Source organism: Hyaena hyaena, unplaced genomic scaffold (assembly GCF_003009895.1).
Source record: "Hyaena hyaena isolate Hyena2069 unplaced genomic scaffold, ASM300989v1 scaffold_150, whole genome shotgun sequence".
In the NCBI taxonomy this organism is placed as follows: domain Eukaryota; kingdom Metazoa; phylum Chordata; class Mammalia; order Carnivora; family Hyaenidae; genus Hyaena; species Hyaena hyaena.
In genome coordinates, this window is record NW_024080782.1 from 1919668 (window position 1) to 1934048 (window position 14381).

General features: G+C 40.2%; 1 protein-coding gene across 1 annotated transcript in view; it reads right to left on the reverse strand.

Annotated features, from left to right (window-relative positions):
* Positions 1-1268: 1268 nt before the first annotated feature.
* The window catches only part of GALNT1 (polypeptide N-acetylgalactosaminyltransferase 1), a 73398-nt gene continuing 60285 nt past the window's right edge, over positions 1269-14381 (reverse strand). The window contains exons 7-12 of the mRNA XM_039238954.1: positions 14021-14138; positions 11741-11921; positions 10742-10881; positions 6013-6111; positions 5181-5315; positions 1269-1452 (exon numbers count right to left, since the gene is read on the reverse strand). Coding sequence (XP_039094885.1) covers positions 1306-1452; positions 5181-5315; positions 6013-6111; positions 10742-10881; positions 11741-11921; positions 14021-14138 — 820 coding nt within the window. The 3' untranslated portion in view covers positions 1269-1305. The remainder of the gene's footprint in view (positions 1453-5180; positions 5316-6012; positions 6112-10741; positions 10882-11740; positions 11922-14020; positions 14139-14381) is intronic.

Consider the following 14381-nt stretch of genomic DNA (forward strand, 5'->3'; position numbering starts at 1 on the left):
AACTCAATTTAATCTAAATGGAATTTAGGGAAGAAATGCAGGACTAATCCAGAAGAACAGCTGCACTTCTTTGATTAACTCATTAAAAAAATGTCAAACGTTTTCAGTCAAATTTTATTTTAAAAAAAAAAAAAAGATCACCATTACAAGTCAAGAACCTAATCTAAATATGCACTTGACAATAAAGCACATTTGAGTATGGAGTGAAAAAAGTTTTCAAAAAAATCATCAAATGGATCCTCTCCAAATACCCAAATAATCACTTCTGCAGGCCTTTTGTTGAGTGGACTCATCAAGAACTGAAGATTTATTGCTGTGAAAACAAATCTGTAGTACAGTAGTATGAATCTTGGGTATTGAGCATAATCAGCTGAATCAAGTTAAGAAGTTCAAAATCTAATTAATAAGAAATTTGTGTGTGTGAAAGTTGATAAGCCAGTTGACCCAAGAGCAACTGGGATCTAATCTGTTCAGTGAGACCAGACAGTATGTTAAATCTTCATTCTTTGAAGGCAATTAAAAATTACAATTTCAACAGCCCATAAACCAAATAAAAACACTGAAGAAAGCAATTAAAACTACGTTCAAAGAGCCTTTTTTTTTCCAGCTCAATTTCAGCACCCCAAGGAAAAAAAAGCATCCATGACTATCACAGATGAAAACAAAAGGTCATTGGAATCCGTTATTTTCCCCCACTGAGGTATAAAATCTATATAGAAATTTGATACTATACTATAACAAATTGTACTTCTCATATTTCTGTTTTAATTTCCTTTAAACCCTGTTTAATATAGTTTTTTCTTAAATTGTAAAAATGTTGTTTTCATGATTCTGAAACTGGTTCCAGTTTTTCACTTATTTTTATATCAATATCTAGTATACTGGTTACCAGTCCTAATCAGAAAAAAAAAATCTTAGAAATCTCTTCATTAGGACAGCACATTCAGCGGAAGTTACTGACGTGCAAGCAAACCATGAAAGGTGCAGCTCTCCAGAAAGCACATTTTGTTGACTGCTTCACTGTCTCAATATTCTTGACAATGATGCTTGATGAAAGACTCTTCCCTTCGTGTAAACATCAGTGTGCGCAGTCTCGCTACTCTGTAGTTTCACGTCCTCGGACAAGAAGGCTGGTTCACAGCTAGTGAAGAGCGAGAGGAGTCTGTTTTAATGGCTGATAAACCTTACATCCCCGCAGGAGGAAAGCACTTGTCCTTTTTTGCTACTTAAGAATGTGGCAGAAATGTATGCTGAGGTAGCCCAGTCAATCCTTTTTTTCTTTTTCTTTTTTTTGTAAATTTGGTCTCAGAATATTTCTGGAAGGGTGACGTTTCGAAGAAGCCACTGTTGGGACCGGCTTCCATTGCAGTCTCTTATGCTGGGCACCTGGCTGTCCTCTTCTGTGGCTTTATCCAGGCACTGATTACTGTTCACATGCTGCAGGGTTAATTTCTGGAAGTGACAGAAAAGAAATCTTAACATGAATGTGACCAAAAAAACCCAAACATCTCAACCATCATTTCTGGCGAGTATTAAACTGCCCTTATAGGAAAAGGTGTCTACGTTAAGACCGCCTTAAGAGCTATGTGTGATGGCGAAAGACATTGGGGTGCGGTGGGTTACAATGAACTTAAAAAGAAAAATGACCAAAATGCTAGTCCCAATTCTGCACAAGCTCTGTAATACTGAGAAATTTCACTTTTTTGCTTGAGCTTCCTTAAAAAAAAAAAGAACCAAAAAAACAGATTAGTGGTTCCTAATTTAGGATCCTCAACCTATTTTCAAAAGCTATTTCAAAATTGCTTCATTTCCCTATGATAAGGCTGTTCAAATTAATTCTGTGATTCCAAACCTTATGTTCTTAAAATTCAGGTCCTTTTGAAGACTCAATCTTAAGAGACTGTAAGATTTAAAGCAGCCATTAATAAACGGCTGACAGATGGTGCTATATAACTTTCTATGTACTTATCTGTATTCTAGACTCGATGCTGTCATGATGATTTCTAGAGTAATTTCTAAAGGTCAGGACAGACGAGTGGTATCGGGAGTGATTAGTGTAGGCTAGTTTATGTGTCTGTTACTGCACACTGGTCACCAAAACAGCTGTGTAGGAATGTGAATTAAGCATTATCCTGTAAATGTATACAGCTATAAGGAAGTGTGAAATATGTCTACTAACACATTTATCAGACTCTTACTCATCCCTCTATTGTAATTCTTTTATCTGGAACATTTCATTTTCAGGGACTGTCGTCACTGTGCTCAAGAGAAGACCCAGTCAGTGCTGAGTAGTCTCCACACAGAAAAAGCTTAATTAAGGCAACTAGATAAAACAGGTGACAGATAGATAACTGTAACCTTTGAAGGAGAGGATAAAAGCTATAATTATCATTGCAGAGAGTCTACTTGCAACCTAGGAAAAGTAATTTGCTGGCTCCTGCCCCTAATCTCTAGTATAAGTAGGTCAAAATCTGCATTTTATTCCAGAAAGGACAGAGACATGCATCCAAGCAGAAGTGCCTAGTGTCATAATGGAATGTGACGTATAAATAAGACTCAAAGATGTAAGAATATATAAATCTAAGCAAAGACAGTATGGTATTACGCAAAGAATCCTAGATCACAAGTTCTAGGCCCACCTGAGACCTGGCATGGCACCTCATTTTACTTGCCCTGCGAGCCTGCGCAAGTTCCATGCTGGGCTGCAGTGTCTCTACACGTATAAAACAGGTCCTGGGATTTATTTCTACGGTTCCTTTGGAGCCTACGGTTTCATGATTTTAGATTTAGATTATAAATCACTGACCTGAATATTTTATTTTTCCAGATTGCTGTGGTTTAGACTGATGGAGGCAGGACACGGCCGACTGTCTGTCCTGGAGCTCCCTACGCAGTTGGCTCGGCCTCTGGGACCTGCATCGCGGTGTGACTCCTCCCTCTGCCCAATTCTGCCTTGTCCTTTTCCTTTTCACAGGTGTTAATCCAAAGAGTGTTCCCTAATAAATACTGTGCACACTGAACTTTATCTTGTGAACACTGAACTAACTTCGACTTTATCTGATAGAATCCAGCTTGTAATACTAAAGTTTTATCTCAGAGAAGATACCAATAAAAGGGCTCCAGAAGTTTTAAAACTTTACATTCACAACTGATTCTTTCTAAATACCCTAAAACCTACTTCAGCTCCTTAAACTTCTAACCACATGTTTGCTTTTGGAATAGCAGGTGTGGCAGATCGCAGACCTCAGACACAGGCTATGAACAGCCATTCCCACTTCCTGTCTCCATCCCATCACAGAGACTGGAAAAACAATGCCTGTTTAACCAGCCTCCTGTGCAGATAGATGTTCAGGGGAGGGAGGTCACCATGGGATGAAGTTCTGACCCATAAGACACAGCAGAGTCTGCAGAGGAGGGTCCAGGAGAAGCTTCAGCCTTCCTGATAAAGAGCAGAACAAGGGGTAGTGCAATGTCCCCTCTTCCCTTCCTCTCCCTAGGGTCGGGATGTGAGGGTAAGGACTGCAGCAGCCATTGTGGCCTTTCAAAAAGAAAAGCCAGGAAAATGCAGCAAAACTATCCCTGACATCACTGTGGTACTGAATCTCTAAATCAGAAGCCACTTACCTCCGCACTTAAGAAGCATAAGCCCCTATTTGTTCATGCCACCATCACAGGGTTTACATTACCTCAGTCATATACTGTCACTTTTCAGTGAATTCCCACTGAAGTGGGAGGCATTTTGATTTTTAAAATATTCTGGCTCTCATAATACCTGGGGGCTGCTGGTGGCATTTACTGTCTGAAGTCAGGGGTGCATACGTCCTGCAGTGCCTGGGGCAGCTACACCCAAAATAGCAGTAGCAGGCGGTATGGAAAGATCCAGAACAGATTATCCAGGCCATTTCTAATGGCCATATTAACTGAGCTAGTGGTATATTTAATATTAGTTTTACTACAGTTTGACACATGAAGGAAGGCCCAGTATTGGTCTTTGCCCTCTGGGGGATAACAGTGCAATAGTGGAGAAAAGACTGGCAGATGAAGAGCTACGAAGCAGCACAGCATTACAGGGGTCAGAGAGGGTTATAACTAGAAGAGACAGAGCTAGTTTCTGGCTCGGATTCATGGAAGTGATGTCAAAGCTGGGCCCCGAAGAAGGGGTAGGATTTGTTAGAGGCAGAGGAAACTGTATGATCTTCAATGTAAGTGTGAAAGTACAGGATATGCTCCAGGAACAGCAGAGTTGATGATTAAAGTAGACGAGGGTTTGTATATGACCTGATATAGGGAAAAAAGACAGCCAAAGTCGTGACTGCTAATTAAGTCAAAATGCTAATAAAGAAGTTAAGGAAAAAGAGACAGAAGGCTCCTGGCTTTGCATCCTTATGGAGATGCTATCTCCACAGCGTCAGGCTGAGGCTGGAGCTGTGGATGGAGAAGCAGAGGGATGAGTGCCGGCCTCTCATTTGCTGTTATACGTAGGACACATGATGGTGTGCAGGAAGTAAGGCGGGAGCAAAAGTTTTTCCTAACAGAAGAGAGAAAATCAGTGCTTGTGTGCAGAAGAAAAAGAACCAGAGAAGACCTAGTGCAGATTCTGGCGCTGGTTCCAGAACTATAAAGCAAAACCACAAGTGGGACAGTCAGCCAGATACCAGGTGCAGGAGCGAGGCTTACCGGGGCTGCACTGTGTGACCTCTGCACCGGTGTGTGAGGAGGACAGCAGCACGCAGCGTGTGGTGACAGGGAGAGGGAGAGGTTTCAGAGGAAAGCAAAGATAAAAAGCTTTGTTATATATGCCACAGAAAAATCATTATGAGCCAGAGAATTTCATTATTTAAAGCTCACCTTTTACCTAAGTGCTTAATTCGGTAAACAGCCTACTCCTAGCGGCATTTCTCCCACACTGGACTACAGAGCTCCAGCTCATGACCACAGAAGACTGGCTATCTATAGTGGCAACAAGGACCCAGGAAACGGGGGGCAAGAGTAATTACTGGGAAATTAAAACATGTTTACTTTACTTATACTGTTTTTCCCACCTGTAGATTTTTAGATTTAAGAACAATTTGATCCATATTCAAACTTTACAAGAACTCATTCTTTTTGCCATAAAGAATTCATTCTTTTGGCTCCAAAACACATATAATTTCATTCCTCTATGCAATTAAATAACTTACCACTGGGTCATACTCCCAAAGCTGGTTGCCTTTCAGGTGGTGGCATTTGAGCATTGTGACTGGGCCATTAAGTTTGGAGACATCCAAGCAAAGGTCATCTGTTCTAATTTCTTTGTTGGCAGTATAAGAGAAAACCTGAAAAATAAAAAAGCACACCATATATTACTGGCTAGTTAAAGAAACTAGCCACTAATCTGGCAGAGAAAAAACAAGTATCTCAAGATACATGATTTTTGAACTTTATTAATATAATATTAGGAGGATAGATGACTCAGAAAAAGCTACCACTAATTTTGCATACAGGAAAGAAAAAAATGACCTTTAGTTCTCTGTATACACTTAAGTGTATTGTCAAGGACTGTCAAAGGCTGTTCGACTATAAAGGGCAAAATAAATCTCATGCAAAGCAATGTAAATATGGTTCTCACAAGGGACCTTTTACAAATATTTTATTTGAAAACAATCATTAGACTGAGGGCTCCCTTCTCCTAAAGATCTTTATAATTGTTTCTTCATAGGTAGGAAACTTTTTCCCTGAATGACATCATAAGGTAAAAGGAGAAGATTCAAACAAATCTAAAAATTATTCCTTCTGTTATTCATTTTTCAGAGACAGAGAAAGAGCGTGAGGGGGGTGGTTAGGGGCACAGAGAGAGAGGGGGATACAGAATCTGAAGCAGGTACCAGGCTTTGAGCTGTCAGCAGAGCCTGATGCAGGGCTCAAGCTCATAGACTATGAGAACATGACCTGAGCTGAAGGTGGACACTTAACTGACTGAGCCACTAGGCGCCCCAGAAATTATTCCTTTTAAAGCTTTACTAAAGTACTCACCTGGTTACCTCCCATACCATGACAGTTAAAAATTCCAACTTTTTCATTCTCTTTTCTAGCCATGTTATCTAGACACTGATTTGTTTCCACATTTCTTATCTAAGGGACAATGAATAAAGAAAACAGAAGGAGTTAGAGGTAAACAAGACAAACATACCTACAGATGCATATGTACATTAAGTCAATCTAAACTCTCTACTACATACATATATACAGTGTAGGCTGACGGCAGAATGCTCAGTGGCTTCATTACACTATCAATTCCTTCCAGTTTACTCACATTCCAAGTTCCATCTTGATGACTGCCTTGGAAAGAGAAATAAGAGATGTCTTCTTGTTTGGGAAGATATTTGGTAATCATCAAGGATGTCTAATGGCAACTAAGATTCTAAATTATCAGGGACCCTTAAAGACTTGGCATAGGAAAAGAAAGGAGCTTTTCATCATTGCTGAAAATATGATCCTGATGTCCTCCTTAGCCTAGGAGGAAAATAACTACTGACAGGACGGTTTGGGAATATGATACAAGAACATCCCTACGAAAGTTGTTTTAGGAAGTACCTAAACTGTTTGAGATTACACAGGTATACAGTAGTTATGAGCTTTTAAAACGTCGGGTTTGACAAGCAAATGTGGACAAAGGTGGACATCTCACACCTTGGCAGGGAGTAATGTGTGGAATGACAGCAAGAGAGACAACCTCCTGTGTTGCCTATTTGTGCTAACAGCACTAATAGAACTTCCTGTAATGATGGAAATGTTCTATACTGGTGCCATCTAATATGGGAGCCCCTAGCCATAAGTGGCTACTGAGTATTTTTTTCTTTTACTTCTTGCTATTGGGCACCCATTCCTGGGAAGCAGGCAGGAGCCTATAGCCTACATTTCTTGGTTTTTGCTATAGTCTTCTCCAGAATCTTGGTACCTCCACTAGGCAGAACAACACAGGCAGTTAAAGACCTTCTGGATTCCAGTATAGTGGAATCTGGATTCACTCTTTCCCTTGCTGCAATAAGAGAAATATTGGTTGGAAATGAGAAAGGGTATGGGTTTGAATGGTAAGAGCACAAATTCTCAAGCCATACTGCCTATGTTCAAATCCTGTCTCTTCCATTTTGTGGTTATGACCCGAGGATGTTGTTTAAATCATTTACTTATGCCTGAACTTATGGTTAAATGGGGATTATAGCACCTATATCTCACAGTATTGATATAAGGCTAAAATGAGTTAATGTTTGTAAAGCGCTCAGACCAGGGCTTGACATAGAGTTCATACTCACTAAATCTTAGGATTATTAGATCTGCCTGGAGAAGACATCTGTCAGTCCGTAAGATTGGCTAAACTGTGAAAGGTCTGACTTGTTATCTGTGGTTATTGTTTAGAGTATTTATCTCCTGGAGTATTTCTCTCCAGGTCTGAAACTCTTTACTCAGTTTCAGGTCCTATCGGAGCCATGAAGTCAGACTTAGTAAAGGCAGAGACTCTAAATTCACACCTTCTCATTCCCCTTTCTACTCTAAAATCCTATGATTTCAGGCTTCTATAGACCCTTTGAAGCATGACAAAAGATCCCTGACAGGCTAAATTCCAGTTTCTAGCATAGGAAAGCTCACACAGGTGGAGCTATGGTCCCAGCATGAGACTCCCAGCTGCACTGGGGTGGGTGTTTGAGAACAACCCCAGCCCCAGAAGTCAGAGTTTTAATCTGCCTAGTGTGGCCAGATACTAAGGGCAAACAAGCTTAAGAGCATCTGCTTAGCTGAAAAGGCAGTGTGACAAGTAAGCCACAGAGGGTAAAATCTGTTCCTTTTACAGAATGCCAGCTGGCAAGAGGCAGGTAAAGAACAAACTTGCCTTGGCAATCATCTACTGTGGGTTAGACAAGTGGCTCTTTGTAATATGCCTGGATTCTGGCCCAGCTAACAATGCCTAGGTGTTATCCAAAATTGGGTCAGTTCAAGGATAAAAAAACACAACTCATTCTCTCTATTCTGAAGGCAAGTTAGAGAAACAACTGCTATAAATCTTCCCATAGTACATCCCCGGGCCTTTCTGGACTGGAATGAGGTTACAATAATGGGAACAGAGTCTCATTAATGAACCAAGAAACTCAGCCTACTCCTCTCCTGTTTGAGGATGAATTTCACAAACTGCTAGAGTTCTACAGAGTTCACAAGTAGGGAGCTCAGGTCTCCCCTGAAGTAGCCTTAGTAACTCCTAAGGACAAACGGTAGCCTGTACTCATGCTGGCACAGGCTGGATGGTTTCACTCCAACTCACCACCATCAGCCACTTGGCTCCCCTCTATGATGATTCTGCTGCTCTCTCATATCCTGCTCTTCTACGTTCATCTCTTCCTCGTTCCCCAAGCCCCTAACACCACCAATACCCTCTCTACACTCTCAACTGATAATGTTGTGTTGAATGAGGACATGGAAGAATCAGAGAACTTTGTCACACTCCCACCACAGACTACCCACCTCTACCCTCCAATCACGACTGACCCTGCACTTGCCCCCACTCCCTCCACTTCCTTCCTACTTCAACAGACACCCTGCCTTCTCATCTTGCCCCACCATGACCACCTACTACACGTGACTCCTGCCATCAGTGCTCTTTTCTGGCATCTTCACATTCTGTCTTTTAGTCATTTGCATCAGCAGTTCCAGCTTAGCAAAACACAGAAAAAAAACTTTCTTTAGCTCCATATTCCCCTTCAGCTACTTATTTCTCTGCTCTCCTTTACAACAAAATTTCTTGCAAGACTTGCCCAGACTCATGATCTCCACTTCCTCTTCTTCCTTGAACCCATTGGGGATTTTGTCCCTACCAACCTCCATGGGAACCCTGTTGACACAGCGAGATGGAGCCCACTGACAACTTCTCCCTTACCAGTCCAGTGGTCAGTTCTCTGTACTAGTCTTACTCAGCAGTCAACCACTTCCTCTTTCTTTTTCTTTAAGTTGATGTATTTATTATGAAAGGGGGGCCGGGGGGGGGGGCAGAATTCCAAGCAGGCACCATGTAGTCAGCACAGAGCCTGACTTGGGACTTGAACTTGCAAACCGTGAGATCATGACCTGAGTAGAAACCAAGAGCTGAACTCTCAATCATCTGAGCCACCCAGGTGCCCCAACCACTTCCTCTTTCTTCAAACACATCCTTCACATAGTCTCTGGGACACACAGTCTTGATTCTCTTATTTCAATGGTCACTCTTTCTTAAACTTTTTGGCTAATTCCTTCTTGTTTGAAAATTTCTAAATTGTGGAGTTTTCTATTGCTTTGTCCTTAATCCTCCCCTCTTCTCAGTCTACACTCACTCCTCCCAAGGTGATCTCATACAGTTTTATGGTTTTAAAAACTACCTATATATTGACAACTCCTAACTTTAGATCTCCATCCCCAATCTCTCATCCAAACTACAGATTTGTAAATGCAAGTACTTACCCTGTATCTTGACCTGGACCTAATTTAACATGTCCCAAACTACACTGCTGATTGCCTATTACCTTCTCCACCAGCCTTCCCATCTCAATGCCAACTTCTCTGCCCCAGTTTCTCAGGCTAACATCTTACCATAGTCCTTCATTACCCCTTTCCTTTCAGTAATACCCCAGCTCTACTCTTGTTCCCACACACTATCTGAACTTTTCCCAGTGAAAGTTTGCTTGTCTCTCTCTGGCTTCTCATCTTACTCAGAATAAAACCCAAAGTGCTTACTGTGGCCTACCAGCTCCATGTGACGTGACCTTCAGTGTCTCAACCTCATCTTCTACTATTCTCCTAGCCCCTGTTCACTCCATTCCAGACAACTGTCCTCTCTGCTGTTTCTGGAACACACCAAGTGCACTCTTGTCTTAGGGCCCTTGTACCTATTTTTCCCTGCACCCAGAACACTTTCCCCAGGAGTTCAAATGGCCTGCTCATTCACTTCCTCTAAATTTCTGCTCAAAAATCAAAAACTCTTATATGAGGGGCCTTTTTCAACTACCTGAACATAAACAGTACCGCTACCCAGGCCCACCAGTCATTCTCCTTCCCCTTTGCCCTTAGCACCGCCTGCCATACTGTATACTTTAAAAGCCTGGCTTCTTCCACAGACTGTAAGATTTGCAAGTGCGGAGACTTTATTCACTGCTGTATTCCTTGTATGTAAAATAGTACCTATCACATGGTAGGTACTCAAATATTTACTGAATGAATGAAGTGGCTGAAGAAGGGACAACCTCCTATGTAGTCGGGTTACTTTTCCCAAGTATCAGGAGACTGAATCCTGGGATGGGGCCTGGCTCTGGCCCTGGCCACACACATCATTTGCTGCTGTGAATTCTATTATATATGGTCTCTCAACTTTCCTTGTTCTTTCTTTACAATTTATCTTTACTTTGATGTTCACTAAATTTTCATTCAGGCTAATTAACACCAGGATATATGCTTTCAACTTCATGGGATATTTTGTTAAAATAAGAAGTCTACTGAAGACACTAATATATTGAAGCAAGAGTCAACCTTTGAAAGGTTAGGGGTGGAACATTATTATTTTAATAATATATAACATGAAAAATTAATAAGACTTCAAGTTATGAGGTAGACTGTGCTAATAAGAATTGTCTCATACTTGAAGTTATTTAATTTTAATATGAAGGGATTCCTTTGTTGGATGTTTAAGCTCTATCTTTTTTGATAAATGAGAACATAATAACCATACAGGATATATATATTTTACCTCTCCCAAAGAGAAATAGTGACGTGGTATCTGTGAATCAGGATAAATATTCTCTAGGTACCAAGAGAAAGGTTTGCATTGTAGTTTGTGTCTTAGGCCAAGTCTTGATGATATATCTCCATAATCTACCTTTGTAACACCTGTTGAAAGAAATAATTGACTCTGAATTATTCATGTTCTATTAGTTAACATATTTCTATTTAAATAATGCACTTATTAACAAGCCAGGCAAATGAGAAAAGTGGGATCATTTTGGTGATGTGACATCACCAAAAAAAAAAAGGTGATATACCATGAATCCACTGTTTAAAACAGAAAACAAGGAAATCTGTTTTTTTCAAAGAAAAATTAGATTTTCATTGTCAGAATGAAATACAATACTAGTAATATTACACACAAACATAAGTTATTACAGGATCAGAAAACTTGAATATATATGTTCAGGCAAAAACAAGAATCAAGATCTATTTTGCCCAAGTATGAAGCAAAGCAACTGTTTCCAGTCAGGTTTCTCGCCCACAAGTCTCGGACCTGTGCAAGCTGACTGGACAGTCTTACGGGTAATTACAAGGGAGGCTGGAATGGCAACAATGTCAGGAAGACTTAGAGCTGAAGGAACAACTGTTCCCACAAAACTCTGAATAGCAGAGAAGTTCCTGGAGAGAAGTCCCTTGAGGTATGCTACAGTGCTCCACACTGGCCCAGAGAGACTCCAATTTTCATGTAAATGTTATACATCATAATTAGGTTAAAAATAGACACCTGGGCTAACAGTAACGGGTGGAATACTGACCTGGATAACTCATTGTGTTACTATTTTAGGCACTTTGCTAAGCACGGTACACTGCGTGAGATTTCCTTTATTCCTTACAACAGCCCTTTGAGGCTGGTGTTCTGCCTCTCCTCAAGGCTTTTCTACCTCTTCTTACCTTACAGATGCATTAAGATCAGGAACAAGAAAGTTCTACTCCTGTACTTCTAATGCAAAGTAATGCTAACCTGGAGAAATTATATAGAAGAAATTCTTGAACTCATCCATCCACACTTCTGCAAGTCGCCTGTTATTTTTATTAATAATTTGTCCTGTGCCTCCAGGAAACGTGTAAGGTGTGGCTTTCCGAAATACATGTCCGACGTGTGAGCAGGTAACAATCTCCAGCGTTCCTCCACACTGCCAAATCTGGAAACAATAGCAAAGAAGACCACATAAGACCCTGATGGTTTTTAAAAAACTGTTCAGGTTCACCTGGGTGGCTCAGTCGGTTAAGCCTCCGACTTTGGCTCAGGTCATGATCTCACAGCTTGTGGGCTTGAGCCCTGCGTTGGGCTCTGTGCTGACAGCTCAGAGCCTGGAGCCTGCTTCAGATTCTGTGTCCCCCTCTCTCTCTGACCCTCCACTGCTCACGCTATTCTCAGAAATAAATAAAACATTAAAAAAATTTAAAAAACTATTCACATCTATGGATGTTTACAGTTAAAACTTCACAGAATCATGGCTACAGTCACAAAGCTCTACTTTCTCAGAAGGATACTATTGTATAACTTTTGGTTCTGATCAAACCAGAAGTTGAAGGTTAAATTCAGAAAAGATATGTTAAACGCTAAATGCAGAAAAGATATGAAGTCTAGAGTAATATTTTTTTTAAGTTTATTTCGAAAAAAAGAACGCATACATATGCATGTGCAGGTATGAGCTGGGGAGGGACAGAGAGAGAAGGAGACGGAGGATCCCAAGCGGACTCCACTCCGACTGCATGGAGCAGGATGCAGGGCTCGAACTCACTATCCATGGGATCACGACTTGAGGTGAAATCAAGAGTCAGATGCTTAGCTGACTGAGCCACCAAGGTGCCCCTAGAGTAATATTTTTCTAACTGCAGGCCAGGACTCATAAAAAGATCCTAAGTTAAAATTTGAGGCATTGCAACCAGCACTTGCTAACAAGGACATACTGTTTCATGAACTGTTTAGATTTTGTGTGTCGTATATGCATGGTTCATGGTCAAAAAACTTTTGACCGTGGAGTATTCGGCCAGAGTCCTATCTATTCCTCCTTCTCCAAACCTGTCATAGCCTGTCCATTCAACAGACTCTAGAAATCGAAACCGGATCTCTCATGAATTAAGATCATCATGTTTGAGTTCTCATTCTTAGTTTAATGAAATTAACCTTCTGCTCCTTTTGAAATGCATTTTTCTGTAAGTTAAAAATCTGCGATTTACAATTTAAACAGATTTTGAGAAGTTTTGATTTTGTTACATATTCAGTGTCTCTAAAGTTCTCTCCAGATCAGAAAGTGATACAGCTGGGTAGGATCTCCCAGGTGATCTAGAGTCCAGACCTCTCCTTTTCTACGGGAGCAAAGTGATCCGCTCGAAATGAAGTGAGGTAGCTGGTTTAGATTACAGAGCAGTTCAGTGTGGTTACCACTATATGCCAGGTGTCTCATGGTAATTATTTTCAGAAATACACAATGTCACTAAACACATTGATTATAGTGAACGTGAAATGCTTCATTAACAGTTTTACATAAGGTTGACTGGGTTAAATTAACTTAGAGCAATTTTAGAACTCTTGTCTTTTTCTTTTTATTGAAAAATGTAAAGCCAGTAAAGTGACCAGGTTTTATATAAGAGACAACAATTTTCACGACAGAAGGACAAAGCATGTTACAGAAAGTAAAATTACATTTCTGGCAGTTACGTACCATAGTAGCATATAGAAACAACATATTGTTTTTTATTTTTAGAGCTTGAATTAGTTCCTTGTAAGTAACAGAAATTCAAAACAACTAGGGGATCTTGTGTAAGTTTTATAGCTTAACTATTAACTTAACTGAATTATTTGCTTAAAATACAGTTTATAAGGAACTCTTAATATTAACATCTAACTTTTTATGAACTGAGGTTCTGGAGTCTGATGAAACTCTTGTTAAATTCAATTTTTATTTTTTGGGGCGCCTGGGTGGCTTAGTTGGTTAAACGTCCGACTTTCGCTTGGGTCATGATCTCGCAGTTCGTGGGTTCGAGCCCCGCGTCGGGCTCTGTGCTGACTGCCAGCTCAGAGCCTGGAGCCTGTTTCAGAGTCTGTGTCTCCCTCTCTCTCTGACCCACCCTTGTTCACGCTGTCTATCTCTCTCTCTCCTAGAAATAAATAAAAATTTAAAAAAAAAAAAAAATTCAATTTTTATTTTTTATTTAAAGATACATGACATGAGTAATTAAAGTGCACCTATATTTGAGGTTAAATAAAAGATCTTTTTTTTCAAAGGGAACTTACCCTAAAGGAAATCTCTAGGTTTTCTCCTCCCCAGATATCCATTCCAGCATCGTATGTTCCAATCTCCTGGAAGTAATCTCTGTCTATTGAAAATAGGCCTCCTGCCATTGTAGGTGTTCTGAAATTCAATCATAACTCTATACCGTCAATTGTAAGAATTTAAAATGTACAATCAATTTTTGTTTTTAAAAGTAGTATTAACTGTATACAACTGTATACTTTTGTATACAAAAGTAGTATTAACTGTATACAATGACAAAATAAATGCTTATTCTCACATTCTTCAGAAATGTTCATAGGCCCCCTAAGGCTTTTTCATGTTTTTACGATCTGCTCTTTGGTCTTCCTTCAGGCAGATGTA